The sequence below is a fragment of the Dendrobium catenatum genome, unplaced genomic scaffold (assembly GCF_001605985.2).
Source record: "Dendrobium catenatum unplaced genomic scaffold, ASM160598v2 original_scaffold_213434, whole genome shotgun sequence".
Classification (NCBI taxonomy): Eukaryota; Viridiplantae; Streptophyta; class Magnoliopsida; order Asparagales; family Orchidaceae; genus Dendrobium; species Dendrobium catenatum.
This window is the reverse complement of record NW_021531844.1, coordinates 338,962-356,488: the sequence shown is the minus strand read 5'-3', so window position 1 is coordinate 356,488 and position 17,527 is coordinate 338,962. Positions and strand designations below refer to the sequence as shown.

General features: G+C 40.1%; 1 protein-coding gene across 2 annotated transcripts; it reads right to left on the bottom strand.

The window, feature by feature from the left end:
- Positions 1–739: 739 nt before the first annotated feature.
- LOC110101971 (putative receptor-like protein kinase At4g00960) lies at positions 740–6,151 on the bottom strand. 2 transcript variants are annotated; one of them, XM_020830086.2, is made up of 7 exons: positions 3,860–6,151; positions 3,178–3,306; positions 2,971–3,092; positions 2,624–2,834; positions 2,232–2,469; positions 2,002–2,152; positions 740–1,296 (listed from the first exon to the last, which is right to left on the bottom strand). In XM_020830086.2, exons 1-7 carry the CDS (start codon positions 4,677–4,679, stop codon positions 958–960), a joined length of 2,010 nt encoding a protein of 669 aa, XP_020685745.1. In that variant the 5' UTR covers positions 4,680–6,151; the 3' UTR covers positions 740–957. The 2 variants fall into 2 exon arrangements, with proteins under 2 accessions (XP_020685745.1, XP_020685743.1); XM_020830084.2 differs by having other exon boundaries at positions 2,971–3,104; positions 3,860–6,149.
- Between the last annotated feature and the right edge of the window lie 11,376 nt (positions 6,152–17,527).

Sequence of the window (17,527 nt, the reverse complement as noted above, 5' to 3'; positions counted from 1 at the left end):
TCTTATCGACCGACATGTGGTGAGCAAAAAATGACCTTGAAAAAAAAAATGATCCTACGTACCCAACCAAATGTATGTTGGGGATGTGAAAGTAAAACACCGTAACGAAACAAAGAAGAAAAATAGAAATGCAGTGAAAATTAAAAGACACTAGGATTTAATGTTAAAAACTCGAAATCGAGAAAAAAATCACAGAGCCACACCACACCAAAAAATTCACAATGAAAATTGAAAGAAATAAGTACATATCTCTCTCTCCTCACTTGCTCTCTCCTTCTCTACACTCTTGCATCGTTCTTATCTTAAAACAAACAAAGAGATACAATATATATCACCAAGGGGCGTCACCCTTCAGAAAAATGAGAAAGAAAAACTATCCAGTCTACACCAGTTTTGAGCACTGTGACACTCAACCTTTATCATTTGGTCCATCTAACAACACTGTGGAGCCTAAATACAGCAATGAGATGTTCTGCTCTATATTTATTTCACGAGAAAATGTCCAGCGTAGCACTGGGGTGCCCGGGTACATAATGCTGAGGGGCTCGGTTACACGGTGTCGATGCGTTGTATGGAAAAAGAAAATCCAAGGCAAAGCACCCGAACTCGAGCAGGGGGGAAACCCGATCAAGTCCATGACAAAAGTACAACTCGATTGACCAACACAATCAAATTACACACATAATTAACGAACTAGCATCATTTAATAATGAACTTCAACTAAAATAAATTTAATAATTTACTTTTTATTAAATAACCCGTGCTTATTATTTATTGCAAATTGAATGCCAAAATTCATAAAAAACAATTGTGTCATTAGTACACGAGCTGTCATTAGTACACTAGAGTTGATGAACTTAATATTGAATGACAATATTAAAAAGATCCTGAACTTCATCTTTTGCTTCTTCCTGCATGGAAGTGGAGCACTACAGACTTCGACGGATATTGAACACCCTATCGAGCTTCCAAATCAGTAATTGTAACGGAATTTGCAGACACTGCTCTCAGATTTTCTTTCTCATAAACATTTTGCTCACTTTTTTGCACAGACGAGTCAGAATCTCTGCCTGTCATGTAGAATGGAGGCGTCGATGGAATTGGAATTGTGGTCGAGTGAGAACTAATCATCACCATCACTGAATTCATGCTCGGCCGCAGCAATGAATCCTCCTGCACGCAAAGTAGTCCAATTTGCAAACATCGGAGTACTTCTTGAGGTTGAAATTCATGCCCAAGACATTGATCAACCACTTGCAATGCCGTTGCCGTCCCCTCATTCCAATACTTCCAAACCTGAAGAGTAAGATAGTCACAACCATGATCAAGAAAATTGATTTCATATCAAACATGTAAAGGTATCAGGATTCATTTCATACGAGTTGATACAAATGTTGTTGGTATATAAATAACGTTTGAAAATCTTGTTACTTAACAACTTCGATGTCTTAAATTTGCATTGAGCAAACTTCAAGAGGCTGTAACTCCTAAAATTGCCGACATGAGATTTAGCAATTTTTTGGCACTTTGACCTTTCATAATTTAAACGTTTATTTTTAAGTGAAGTGATGTCCCCTACCCACCCACCATTATTTAGTTTGGTTGGTGGGTGAGTACGGTTGGAAACCTCCCAACCCGTATTTGATTCCCCTCGAGCGGCATCGCCTCTTAAGTGCGGGCCATGAGGTTTCTGCGGTGGGTGCCTTTTCTAGGTCAGCTGAGGATTAGTCCGCCGCCAAGCACTCTTTCGGGGGTGGCAGCGGGTGGATGCCCCATTCCCAAAAAAAAATGATGTCCCCGCAGTAGAACTTTTTTATTAGTAATAGTTTTTTTTAATACATATAAGATTACAGAGTTTAATCTAATATCGAATAGCTGAAATTTTTGCTTATATAAAATATTAGTAATTAGCTCTGACTCATGTTTAGGATTTTACAGAATAGGCTCAACTTTCACCCCCATGATCCACTCTGTAACAAGTGATAGAAGAGGAATCCTTACATAGCCTAGGAGGTCTAAATGATGCCCTATGTCTGCGAAAATGCCATTCCTTCTGCCGGTGATGATCTCTAGAATCAGCACCCCATAGCTAAACACATCTGATTTAGTAGAGAAGAGACCAGTCATCGCATATTCTGGTGCCATGTATCCACTAAAATAACAATGGAATGATTAGATTTTATAATTGGCCAAAACTATAAATTTATCAAGGTAATGTGTTATATGCTTACAATGTACCGGCAATTCGATTTGTGTTTTGTTGTGTTTGATCAATGTGGAAAAGCCTCGCAAGGCCAAAATCTGATATTTTAGGCCTCATGCTGTTGTCAAGCAATATGTTGCTTGCTTTCAAATCTCGATGAATGATCTTGAGACGTGAATCCTCATGAAGATAAAGGAGCCCCCTACCAATACCTTCTATAATCTTGTATCTGGTTCCCCAATCGAATTGTGGTCGCTCCGTAGAATCTATATATTCAATTAATGTAAGAAGAAGGAATGTAATTGTAAGGAATTTATACAAACCATAACTTACGAAATGAGATAAAACCTTAAGTTGTTGTTTAATAAAGAAAACTATTCAAAATTTCCACTGGTAGAAAGAAAGATGTGAAAGGCATACCAAATAAGTATTTGTCAAGGCTCGTCTTAGGAAGATATTCATAGACAAGAATCTTTTCGTTCTCCTCCAAGCAACAACCAAGCAATCTCACAAGGTTCTTGTGCTGAAGCTTGGCAACCAAAGCAACCTCATTTTTCATTTCGACAAATCCTTGTGTAGAAGTTCTTGATAGTCGTTTTACTGCTATATGTTGTCCATCTTCTAGTAAACCCTGAGTAAACATTTAAACAAATAGCACTTTTCTAGATCTATGTGTAGCTCAAAAGAATAAAGTTTTATAAAAGTTCAATTTGTATTAAGGGAGAAACAAGTGTTACAACAAAATTTATAGTAGAACAATTTCCTACCTTATAAACTGGCCCAAATCCACCTTCTCCAAGCTTATTTTCTTCAGAGAAATCATTTGTGGCTTTTCTAATTGTATCCATATCAAATAACAGAGATTCGGTACTTCTGATATTCTCCTTCTCTACAAAATGGCCTGAAGAAAGTTTTGATTTCAACCGAATACCAAACAGCATTTTCTGATAAATATAAACAAATATAAGTATTACTGGTTCGTAGTCTTTTCGGAGCTCTCCTCTTTGTAGATTGTAGGATCAAGAAAACAGACAGCAACGTGAAGACAACAGAAACTGGAAGGACAATGATCAGGATCTTTTTTGTAGTGTTGGTGTTATTCCCTGAATAAAAAAGAAATCTTTGTAGAAAATATAAAATTCTGATTTTATCATGCTAATCTGAAAAAAAAAAAATTAGGGTTCTTATTTTGCCAATATCCAGTTTTATGCTGGAATTTCATTGTCATACAAGATAGGAACTAAAAGTTATTAAATCAGACTGTACGCAACTTTAGTTTGTATTGAAATAATGAATTTGATTTGACCTAAGTTGAGATCACCTAGAATTAGAGATATTATTTTGTGTGGACACCGGGCACAGCTTGCCGTCCAGAGACAAATCAGGTGCAGCCACGCCATCCAGTACCGAGCAGTACCGAGCCACGGTACCGAGTAGAGGGTGACGCGGCTCATTTTTATTGGACTCTGGACGGCATTCGGCATCCGCAGAGAATAATTCATCCTAGAATTAACCTGTAGTTAAACTTGACCAATTTGAGATCAGACATAAGAACATTAAATCGATATTGGGATGGAGGTACATCGGTTCAAGATGGATGAGTCACAGCATTACAAAGACATCAAATAACATAAAAATTAAGACTTGAAAACTTACCCTTGCTTTGGCCGTCCTTACCGTTACCACTGTTGCCACCCTCAACAGCAGCCGGTGAAGGCCGGGGAGGTACCTCTGCTGTAGATGGCGGCGGAAGTACTGACAAAAATGAATAGGTTTCAAATCTCGTTATGCAGCTCACCGTCATAACCTGGCCACCAACCTTGTCAACGGGAAGCATCCCCGCCATCCCGTCAAGGCATTGTTGACAATCACTGCTTGATAGGTCTTGGGTGCACCAAGCCATTCCATAGATGTCTTTAAGCTCAGAGTAGTTAGCATTTCCTTCTCCAAACCTTGACTCAGCCGTGGAAGCTTCTGGTGATATCTTACCCATCAGAGCATTCACTGTCTGTTTGAAGACCACCGGATTCGAGGCGTTCTCTATGTTAGCCAAAGGTAAAATCTTTGATGTCTCAGGAATGGAAAAGAAGCGTTGGTCAGAGTAGCGGAGCACACAGTGATCCGCGCGGAAAGCTGCAGATTTGCTTTGAGGGCAGCCCTTGGCTCCTACCGCAGCTGTAGCTGAGCTGTTGAGGCAGTCGATACAGGTGGCCGCGGACACATCAGGGCGGCACTGGGCAAGGCCGAATACCTGGGCATCTGGTGAGCTTCCGATGGTGGTGGTGGAGTACAAAGAAGAATTCCAGGTATACTCTGTCAGTTTGGTGATGAGGCTGCGGAGGTTGGATTCGTATGCGCTTCCTGCGTTATAGTTGGTATTGCCACAGGAGGTGAAAATGATGTCCTCGGACCGAGTTCCGGTGACGAGAAAGAGTAGTATTTGCAAGGAGAGGAGGAAAGAGTAAGGAAGCGCCATGGCTTCGGAAATGGAATGGTTAGAACTCGACTCTGTGGAGAGGAGCTATAGAAGCTGAAATGCTTGACTGTATGAATGTTCATATGGGCAATTTGTTAAATCAGTGAGATTAGTACGTTGAACGCATGCCACGGCCGAAGAAGTACGAATCGCGGACCCGCGGCTACGGCATCGAACGCGGTGCGTGTAGATTTTATTAGATTCTGTCTTTTCAAAATTTTCTTTTGAAAAAACTTGTTGCGTGAAACACTGAAACTTTACCCAAATTTGCCAAAGGCCAGAAACATTGACTGGACCGAAAGATTTTGGCAATCACTATTAGTCCCTAAAAGCAATTAGCATGATATCACAATTAAGCATAACCAGTTGATTTCTGTCATCCGCGTTTGAGTAGCATACATCAATTGGAAAGCCAACTAACCAGTCTGAATAGAGTTTTTTTTTTTTTTACATTTAGATCAATTTAGAGAAATTTATACACACATGATATACGTAAACATTGAACTTAGAGATCTCTTGATTGATAGATATTTTGCAACTGTTTTAGCTCGATAAAGTTTGACGGGGGTTATTAGAGACACTTGCATGGAGTGATTGTTTAGCCGGGCGCAATACATTTGATCCCGGCCTCACAGACAAAGATCGTCCTGCTGCCTATGACGAACCACCTGAGACAATTTCACAAAGAAACAATCGTCCTGTGCTACCTTGGAAAAATTATTACGTGCGGATCCAAATTCATCCGGAGACCAATAAAAATGCGCCACGTTGGCCCAAAAATATGAATGGTTCTCCCATCCGATGTCCGCACAGAATAATCGCTCGCTACCTTGGGACGACTTACCCGAGCCTGATTTCACCTGGAAGAAAACATGCGCGAAGGACAACGCACCCATCTCTTCACGGAAGGGTGCTGAACGAGACCACCACCTGAATTCAATTTAGGATACAGGAAACTACTCTCGAAAATAGATAAGTCACGAAATACTGTCAAAACAGAGAATTTAAGGACCCTGAACGACACCCATCTTTGTATTATTTAACTATGTATATAGACAACGCTATATGTCAAAATACAGGACGAATACTACAAGCAAGCTACATGTAAAGCTATAGCCTAATAAAGAAACTTTTAACATATCTTCTGACATCTCATTTGAGGTACAGGCCAATAATTTTTTTTTTCAATACCGAAGTGACCAGCTAGTCCTTCCTCATGGCATTCAATGATCAAGGCCAATCGAGTAGAGCATTGAGGAATGCACAGGCGTTTGATAAAAAAATCGATACCCTTCCTTTATATGAAAGAATTATGGTCTAGTTTGGAATTTGCATCAAATAGGTTGAAAATCTGCATCCTGACAGTATAATTCTTTTAACAATTCAAACCCAAAAATTTTAGTTTGTAAAACTTATAATAAGAGGTGTCATCGGCTAAGAGCATCTGCAATTTGGTTGCACTAGCTTGCCTTATGCTTGAGGACATAATGGAAAGCAGCCAAAAATTTGGATCACATTGCATGCTTTACTTTCAACTTCTTTTGACTATTAAAAAAATGGAAAGCTTCATGGTCAGAAAAAAGAACAAATTCGTTAGCGAGTGAATAATGATTCCAGTGATGTAAAACTGGGACTATTGCATAAAATTTCTTATCATAGGTTAAATATTTTCGGCATGCAACATTTAATTTTTTGCTGAAAAAAGCAATAGGGCGACTGCCTTGACTGAGCACTGCACCAATGCCTACATTCGAGGCATCATAATCTACCTCAAAAACTTGCTTGAAGTTTAGGTAGTGCCAACATGGGAGCAGCAGATAGTTTATGCTTCAAAGATTCAAAAATTGCTGGTGCTGCATTATTGCAATAGAACCGATCAGCAATTGTGCTGAAGTGAAAGGAAAGGTAAAAGGAAACATTTCTTTATTATTTCAAGAGTTTACAGCAGAGCCTAATATATAGACCTATTACAAAGCTTCTAGAATATAGTAAAACAGATACGGGTAATCAGATATAGGTTAAATGGTTCAGCCTTATTACACCCCCTCAAGCTGATGGTCGTAGCCGAACTATCAGCTTGTCACGAAGATGATGAAACCGAGTTGATAAGGATTTGGTAAAAATATCAGTAATATGATCTTTAGTCGATATAGGGAAGATCTGAACCGAGTGAGTGTTGATGTGGTCTCGAATGAAATGGTGATCGATTTCTATATGCTTGGTACGAGCATGAAAAACCGGATTGTTTGCGAGGGCGATGGCTGAGGTGCTATCACAGTATAGACTGGTAGGAGAGGCGGACGGAAGGTTGAAGTAGAGGAGGAGACGTCTAAGCCAGAGGACGTCGACTAAAGCTGCTGCAATCGAGCGGTATTCGGCTTCTGTAGACGATCGTGCAACTGTGTGCTGTTTCTTGACGCTCTAAGAAATGAGCGTATTTCCCAAGAATGAATAGTAGTCGGAGGTAGAACGTCTTGTATCTTTGTCGCCAGCCCAATCTACATCAGAGTATGAGTGTAATTCCATAGGTCCCTGCAAGATAGGTAAACCTAGTGAGATTCCTTTTATGTAACGGAGTAAACGGTATAGTAGTTGAAAATGGTGAGCGTCCGGATTATGCATATGTTGGCATAGGAGATTGACAGTAAAAGATATATCCGGTCTTGTTATTGTCAGATATTGTAGAGAGCCTGTGAGTTGTCTGTAGATGGTGGGATCAGTAGGTAAGGGCGGTGATTTGTGGAGATCCGGAGCTTTGGTGCAGGCTGGATTTGCAAGAGCTTTGCAATTGTTGACACCTGCAGATTCTAGAAGAGAGGCAGCATATGATGACTGTGAGAGCATGTAGGAATTGTTTACTTCCTTTATATCTATGCCCAGAAAGCTGTTTACAAGACCCAAGTCTTTCATTTTGAATTGTTTGTGCAGCTGGGAGAGGACGTTGGTAACCGTAGAGGCATGGTTACCCGTTATTAGTATGTCATCAATGTAGATAATTAGGTACACTTGAATGTCTTCTTTGCAAAATTTAAACAAAGAAGAGTCTGCCTTTCCAGGAACAAATCTGAGGGTGAGGAGGAAGCTTGAAAAAGTTTGGAACCACTGTCTAGGAGCCTGTTTGAGCCCATAAATTGCCTTCTTGAGTTTATAAACGTAATTGGGGTGGTGATCGTCCTCGAAACCTTTGGGCTGTTTCATGTAGATTGTTTCATTAATATTACCATGTAGAAACGCATTCGTTACGTCAAGCTGATGTACAGGCCACGTATTAGAAATAGCAATAGTAAGTAGAATACGAATAGTTTGAAATTTAGCTACAGTGCTAAAGGTTTCGAGATAGTTTAAACCGTATTGTTGATGGTTTCCTTGTGCAACAAGACGAGCTTTGAATCGTGCAATGGAGCCGTCCGACTTGTGTTTGAGTCGAAATGTCCACTGACTGCCTAGCACAACTGCATTCGGAGGAGGTAAAACAAGCTCCCAGGTACCTTGCTTTTGTAAAGCAAAGAACTCCTCTGCCATTGCACGTCTCCACTGGGGATGTTGAATGGCTGCAGTGTAAGAAGTAGGTTCTTGCAGGTTGGAGAGATTTTGGAAGTGAAGAAAGTTGAGCCGTTGGGTTGGTTTTAACGAGCCTATTTTGGTTCGGGTAGTCATAGGGTGAGTGGATGTGGCAGGGGTTGGAGGACGTTCAGTAATTGGTATGTGTTCGGTACTAGGAACCAATTGAGGTAGAGAGTCTTGCATATCATGCATAGTGAAATGTCTGAAAGAGTTAGCAGGAGAAGTGGATCTCTGAGGTGCAGGAATATTGCATTGGGGAGTCTTGCAAGAGGTAGGAACCAGTAGGGAAGGCGGTATTCCGTGCTTGGGAGGAGTAGTAGGACTTAGTGGTTGCTTGAACGGGAAAGTTAACTCATCAAACACAACGTGCCGTGATGTGTAAATCTTATTTGTTGTCATATCTAGGCATCGATACCCTTTTGATATATGAGAATAGCCAAGAAACACACAGACACGAGCACGAGGTTGCAATTTATGTCTTTGGTTCGGAGGTATCAACGGATAACACACACAACCGAATACTTTGAAAAATTTGTAATCAGACAGTTTGTGAAAAAAGCCTAAATAGAGGAGACTAAAGGTTAGTGGTTGTAGTGGGTAAACGGTTGATGATGTAGGAAGCAGTTAGAACAGTGTCGGGCCAGAATGCGTGAGGAATAGAAGCACTGTTAAGTAACGTTCGAGTAGTTTCAAGCAAATGTCTGTGTTTCCTTTCAGCCAGACCATTTTGTTCAGGTGTGTAGGGACAAGAGGTCTGATGAGCGATGCCGTGGTGAGTTAGAAACTCCTTGAAGTTGTGATTCAGATACTCCGTACCACCTTCTGAACGAAGACATTTAATCTGAAATTGAGTTTGCTTTTCAATAAAACTTTTAAAATTGCGAAAAATTTCAAACACTTCAGATTTGTGCCTCATAAAAAAAACCCACGAGAAACGAGAATAATCGTCAATAAAAACAACATAATAGAGAAAGCCTTGATGCGAGGGAACCGGCAACGGTCCCCAAACATCAGTATGAATAATTGCAGCGGCATAGTAGAATGAGTGCGATTATTGGAAAAAACTAGTTTGTGACCTTTAGAGGTCGTACAATCTGAGCAAAAAGAAAAATTATACGGAATGTGAAAATTCTTGTTATTTGTAGATATGGCTTGGATGATTCTTGAATTGGGATGGCCCAATCTTTTGTGCCAAAGCGACGCTGTTTGAGATATGGCAGTAAATGCCTTTGTGGATGAAGCCGATGTGGTAGCCGAATGGGTAGAGTCCTCTATTGCTTGGGCTCGAGAGAATTGTTCTGTTTGTCTTCATATCCTTAATCGTAAAACCGGAGGGATTAAAGTTTACATAAACATTGTTATCTTGTGTGAGATTAGAAACAGATAATAAGTTATGAGAAAGATTAGGAACATGAAATAAGGAGTTGAGTTTAAGTTTACGATACGGTGTTGGCAGAATACCAGTGCCAGAGTGGGCAATGGGAAGGGATCTGCCATCACCGACTGTAATGTTGTCGGGACCATTATAGGACGTAGCTTGCGAGAGGTTGTCTACCGAGTTGGTGAGGTGAGCCGAAGCACCCGTATCAAGGTACAGGTCATGATTTTCTACATCGGTATCCACGACAAATGCTCTGGATTGCGAATTAGGAGCAGGCGTTTCGGGCAGATTGACAAAAGTATTTAGGCGGTGCCAGCAATTATGTGCAAGGTGTCCTTTCTTGTTACAGATTTGACATTGAGGGATATTTGCATTGGACGGTCTTGCTCGTTGGGACAATGATTTTTCATTTCCTCGCCTTCTGCGACCTCTGTATGAATACAAGGCAGTGGATGAGTCGCCTATGGTGAGCTGTCGCATTGCTTCGAACTGGAGATTTATTTCCTCAGTTATCAACAATGAGTAGAGATTCTCAAGATCCATTGGTGTCTGCATCGCACGAATGGTTGTTTTAAACGCATTGTATGACGGTGGTAAACCGTTTAGAGTGTAAAGAAGAATATCTTCTTGATCAAGAATTGATCCTGCGGAGACGATGTTGTCCACAATGGTCTTTATTTGTTGCAGGTACTGCGTCATAGTTTGAGTTTTCATTTGAACGGTATGTAGCTCATTTTTGAGCTGAATGACACGCGATCGGTTGGACGATTGTAGACGTCGTTCTAAAGCGCTCCAGATGGCTGAGGTCGAGGCAAGATGGATCACATAAGGGAGAATAGTCAGAGAAAGAGTGGAGTAGAGGGCTGCGGCCAAATTTTGATCAACAAGAACCCATTCTTGATGTTTTGGGTTCAGCTCTTTTCTGCCATCGGCGAGCGTTTTATAGCTGGCTGGAGGAGATGTTGTTGGAAGAAGGAATGAGGCAAATCCATTAGCTGTCAGAAGTTTTAGCGCCTGAGATCGTCAAATTGGGTAGTTATCGGAGGTAAATTGCGCTGGAACGATAATCTTGATGTTGGAAATGACGAAATTGAGGGCAGCGGGAATGGCTGGTCTCTCGTCGGCGTAGATTTCTGGAGTATCATCAATATGTGTTGATGAAGATGCCTCCATAGTCGGATTATGGAGAACCAAGAAAGTACGAAGCACAAGAAGAAAGAAGATGAGCAGAGGGTTTGCAAGAAACGAAAAACTCAGGGATGAGGAACATCGTGCTCTGATACCATGAAAGGAAAGGTAAAAGGAAACATTTCTTTATTATTTCAAGAGTTTACAGCAAAGCCTAATATATAGACCTATTACAAAGCTTCTAGAATATAGTAAAACAGATACGGGTAATCAAATACAGGTTAAATGGTTCAGCCTTATTATGAAGTTTCAAATGAATCTTCTATAAAATAACGAAAGGCCATGGAACTGTTGACCTCTGTGTAAAGAACTAAAAAGGAAAGTGTCATACCTCATACTGTCGAGGTCCCGTGAATCCCGTTTGAAATCCCGCATGCTTGCTCTGCTTCGCGATCGCTTCCCAAATTTCTCGCACTGTAGCTCGTCAATCACACCCGTTAAAAGGCCGAGCAAACGAAGCCTTTGGCTTCTCTGTTTTCTTCCATCCGCAAGAACTCTCTTCCAGACTCCTCTTGCCGCAAGCATCCTCCATCCCGACGCCTCTTCCTCCTCCTTCAGCCCATTTGCAAAGCCCAAGCCATACCTGGTCTCCATCCTGTCGTAAGCCAATCCTCACATCCGATCAAACTTCCTCTTGTGTCGAACTCAAGCAAATCCACCTTCGACCTCCCTGCCGACCCGACGCCCCTACCCTAGCTCCCGTCTCCACTTCCGACCTCCAAAGCCAGCCGTCTCCTTCGCTTAGCCTACGACCAACCTTCATCTGTCGGCCCTCACAGTTGAACTCCAGCCGCAACTTCTTCTCTGCCTTACGATTCCAACGGTCAGTCCAGATCCTCCATTCGCATCTCTCACTCAGCTTGCGACTGAATACCTCTATAAAGACTGAACCCCTCTTCACTGCTTAAAGCCCAAACAACCATTTCCCTACAATCTAAAGACCCAATAGCAAGCCCAAATCCCATTCAAATCAACACACACAAACCCACTCAAGCCAAGGTGAATATTCTCTCCCACCTCAGTATTTTGATATTAAATATGTTTAATATTAATGCTAATATTAATATCACTGTTAATATTAATATCAATGTTAATATTATTATCATAATTATACTATCATTATTATCATGATAATAATAATATAGTTTCTATTATTTTAATAATATTATTATAAATAATAACGATATTATTATCCATATCATTATGGTTATTATTCACTATATATATATATATATATATAGAGAGAGAGAGAGAGAGAGAGAGAGAGAAGGATATAATAAAAGAAGAAAGAAAAAGCTTAAAAAAAAAAAAAGAAGTTGTTTGGTTGTATCTTGTCTCAATTTGTATGCCAATACTGCCGACAACTCCATCGCCAAGGTATAACGCTCTCCAAACTTAGAAAATCTGTCTCGACACTTGTAACGCGACGAACAATCAGCCATGCACATTTTTTTTCGCACGGCGAGACAAAAATATAAGTACTCGTACGTGCCTCAATGTCGTTGGGGAAATAATTGCTCTTTCAAAACATGTATTTTTGAAGACTCATGCACGATTTTCTCTGACGTGGTAGAATTGAAGATTTTTGTCATCGGTGTCATATGATACCAATCATGCACGCTTTTCTCTAGCGTGGCGGGAGGCTCAAACTCCGAAAATTTCCCCTAAACGGAAGAGATGCCGGGAGACTGCCAAAATTTTATCTGAAAAAGATAAGGACTTGAACAAATAGGAGACTTGAACAAAACTTAAATGATTAATAAGATACTTTAATCTAAATGAAATGAGTTCGAACTTGAACTTGATTTGAATATTAAGTAGACAAGATGTAATGTTAAGCTGGTCGGGATCCGGCTCGGGCGGGATCCGTCCCCGTCGAGTCGGGTCGTGACACAAGATTTGAACAATTTGAATACAAGCAAAGACTTGCAATTTGACTACAAAGGACTTGGACTCGAATTTTGATGGGAACTACAATAAACATGAGCATAACTTGAACTTGAACATAACTAAGGTGAATGATCAATAAAGAGCTCTATTTGAATGATAACACAAAACTCCAATGGAATGTTAAAAATTTATCATTTCAATTTCGATGAAATTGCTAATTAAGAAAGATTTGAGTCATTCAAATCTTATGCAAGCAAGCAAGTGGAAGACAAGCTCTCAATGCATTATGCTTGCAAGTTATGAATGATGAAAACAAAATGACTATGAATATTCAGCCGAGTCAACCTATGAATCAGAACAATGGACATCTATTTCAATCATGCAATCAACAACAACCAGAAGGATTCGACATGTAATTTGATGGCAAGCAAACATCAATATGCGAACAATATTCCTCCTACAAATGATAATGCATAAGATACAATGAATGCTATGACATCTATATCAATCATATGCAATCAATGCAATATGCCCACAAGTGAAGCAAGAGAATTGTGGAGAATACAACCTTCTTTCTACCAATGCTGAAATTCATCGGTCCTATCTACAAGCAATGATGGCAAATGTATCGAAGGTTTAATGGATCTTTTACCTATAAGGGAGAATATCGTAGAAGATGCAAATGCTTATTAGCGATGATGAGGGATTCATCTTATATACAATAATGATCCTGTGGGTGATGATTAGTGACAGATAGTAAAGGTTATAGCCTCTTTATAGTCAATAACCATGCAAAAGAAGTTGATACACTGACCCATTACAAGCAGAGGCAGAACACCTCCAGCAAATGTAAAGCTTTTACAAGTTATTGTAACAAGAACATTGTAGAACCCACACAATCAACTCCATCCAATGGCAGCTAAATACATCAATCATTTGCAAGTGAAAGCAGATGATATACAGTAAACGCAAACATGCCTATAGGCTGTCGTAACAGTTGTAGGAGACATGACGTACACATCAAATGTCACTTACGAGCAAATTGCCAAAGGACCATAGTAAATGCAGGTTCTTACGAGTTACTGTAAAAAAATTGTTGTGCATACAACGGGTTGTATGTGAGCGAGCACAAGACTGCAACAAATACAAATGTCTATGATAGGCGTTAGAAGATTTGTATGTAAAGCAACTCGGCAACGAACAGGGGCATCATGTCCGTGGTGAATGCAAAATCTACAAATGTATAATATGAGATTCATTAGTGCACAACAAGCTACCTGCAGAAAGCAACAAGCATTGTACGACAATTTTTCTATACAAAGCAGCAAACAACTCAATCCACAAGCTGCTATAACACGCCACATGATTCGCAATATCCATGCAAGCAGACAGAAAGCATTTACAAATATTTCAAGAATTACCCCCCCCCCCCCCCCCCACCCCCCCCCCCCCCCCCGCCGCGTGGGCCTCGGCGAGCATATTATGGGCACACACGTGAAATCTAGGGATGCTGTACATGTCTATAAATGAACCACAATTCAAGTCTGATCCTTCTATATGGATAGATATGAGTCGTCACTGCTTGAATTATTAATCAAATACATGATCAAGGCATCGACTAGAATATCTATTTTATACGTTTATATAAGGCCTTCAAGGTCTATGACAAAAGAAATTTATCAACAAAAGCATAAAGCTTACGCAACCCGATCCTCTGTGACAGCTCGATAGAATCGACAAGGTTCAATGCACAAATGAAAATGACCCCAAACACCTTGATGATGGCCATGTTGAACATAGATATCAATCAAAGGAATTAATTCCAATATTTCAAACACCTTCAGGTATCTTCAAATGCCCACAAACACCCATAAAATTCCAAATCCAAGAAATACCAAAAATCCAAAAATATTTAAAATTAAAATAAATCATCAAAACACTTAAAGAAAAAGTTTATCCACCCTCCGCAACGATTTGCCGATGTGGACAATCTGAAAATCATTTCAGCTCAGAAAGAGCTAATGCCTAGTTAAGAATATCACTAAGATCTTTTCTCAAATAATCTCCTACCAGTAAGGATATCGTACGTGTCCTATGACCGGCGGTTTTGCCACCAAATGGCACCGCAGGATAAATGGTTATGACCCGAGACCCTCTGAATTGTGTGGTTTGCCGCCAAATAGCATCACAAGATAAAAGTTATGGCCAGAGCCAATATGTTCCTTAGTGACATCAAATCTTTTACATATGAATTAATATGATATAATCGATAGGATACAAAGCCCTCTGTTAGTTAAGGTGGATTCAAATTTTTTCCTTAGACAAACATTCATCTTAGGTCTACAAGGTACCCTTGGACGAAACAACCCATGGTTGTCGATAGGGATCCTTCTGTCAGGTTGGGTCGACTACCTCCTATGATTAAGTATACCAGGGACCATGATGGCCCGGGACAACGGAACCATGAGATATTGATCAGGTCCATCATTCATTCCCCCACAATCTATTTTAAGTGCAAGATGGTGCAATTTCAAATTTTAAATACCAATTATCCAACCACTCCAAATGCCCATGCTACTATTATATGATAGATAAAATGTATTCTCTACGTATTTGATTAATGACTAGTCTAAATCAAAAGTTCTATCTCATGATCGAGAGGGATAATAAACTATAGGGGCTTGCACATATAGGAAACCAGAACTCATATCATAAAGTCCTCGCAAAATGAGGGCAAAATCTATGGGTAGTGTCTTATCTACAAACCATCTGTCTTCCCAAAATTTACCCTGGAACTTAATCCGTTAAAACTCCATTGAAAAAGCAACAGGGAGGCCGGAGCCAAATTTTTAGAGCCGATAGGAACCTTCTGACATCGGTAATAGATTGATGAATGGGCCAAGTTTGTATGGCTTTTACCTTGGACATATCAGCCTCTAACCCAGCAGTCGAAATTTGGTGTTCTAGGAAGGAAATCTAATTAGATACAAAATCGCATTTTTACATGTTAGCAAAAAAGGTTGTTGCCACAGCAGATACAAAACTTGGTGAAGGTGTTGCTTGTGTTCGATTAAGTCCTCTCGTGGATGAGAATATCATTAAAATAGGCTACCAAAAATTTGTATAAAATAGGTTGTATAATATGATTCATTCATCTCATAAAAGTACTTAGTGTATTTGTGATCACGAATGGCATGACCGTCCACTTATATAGCCCCTTGTGTGTTTAAAAAACGATCTTCCACTCATCACTAGGTCTCATACTTATTTGGTGATTTTCGCTTCAGAGATCAATTTTAAAAAATATTGTGGCGTCAGGCAATTGATCAAAATGTCATTAATGTAGAGAATGGGAAACTTGTATTTAACAGTAATTTTGTTGACAGCTCAGCTATCAATGCACATTTTACACGTGCCATCCTTCTTCAGAGCCAACAAGGTGGGTACAGCACGGGCTGGCGCTGAGCCGCATGAAGCCTTTGGACATGAGCTCTTCAATCTACCTTTTTAGTTATGTATGCCCATCCATCCTAATTCTATAAGCAGGTCTATTTGGTATTATAGATCCAAGAACAAACTCAATAGCATGTTGAATTTCTCACTTGGGTGGCAGCCCTGACGGAATTTCCATTATCAAAGCATTCGAATACTCATGCCATAGATTTTGCACTGCTGAAGTATCGCGATGTGTGGTTGCATTCAACTCAAGAGTAATAGTAAATACCCTTTGCTGGTTTCATGGAGTGCTTGTAAGAACATAGATTGCTTTAATAGTTGCTGATCAAGTGTGGGTTCCTCATCAGGTAAGGGAACTAACATAATTTGCTTTCCTTAATGTTTAAAGGAATATATATTGACTTCTCCATCTTGTATTATTTTCTAATCGTATTGTCACGGTCGACTTAGGAGGAGGTGATAAGCATCCATTAGTACCACATCGCACAAAACTAATTCTTCAAAATCTCCCATGGAAAAATTGACAGGGCAACATTTAGATACTTGGACCTCATTAGCTTTTTGGATCCAAGACAAGGTATATGGTTTCGGGTTGTTTTCCGTAGGCAAATTAAACTCTTCAACCATTATCATAGACATCATATTCTGTGGCTGCCGCTGTCAATAATCATTTTACACGCCTTCTAATTTATCGTACATTAAGTTTTCAACATGTTATGGCGTTGTCCAACTTGTTCTTTTTGTGAGCAGCAGTCGTCAAATGACCAACAATTTGCCTTCGTCCGCGGGAATGATGGCGGTGTCTTGAGGTGGTCCGTATTCAGATCTTGACACGTCTTGCGCGATGGAGACTTCATGTTTGTACTTCGAATCCTCTATGAGAGTGACAATTCGACGATTTGGGTATCCTGAGGAAATGTGGCCAAACTTATGGCATTTGAAGCACTTACGTGCCGAAAAGCTGATTGCATCTACTGGATTTCGACTACTGCCAGGAAGAGTAGTGTCTTTTATGTTTTGTGAAGGAGTTCCTGTTACCATCTTCTTGAATTAGCCCTTGCCTTTGATAAGAGCAACTGATAAACACTCTTACCTGAGGATACATTGGCTTGCCGAGCCATGTGCACTGCTGCTACCACCTCTTCGCACTACTGCTGGCAGAATTTCTGCACCGTCTGATATTTGCTCTCTAATCCTCCCCATTCATTAATAACTAATCTCTACCTTTATAGAGACAAATTGTAGCAACAAAGGGGTCAATGGAAACCTTTTCTTCTACATCCATTCGCTTGTCTGCTTTACTCTGTTTTATGTTTTCTCTGCTAATTCTGATTGCAGGTTTTAACAGGGTATCAGATCTCTCATGATA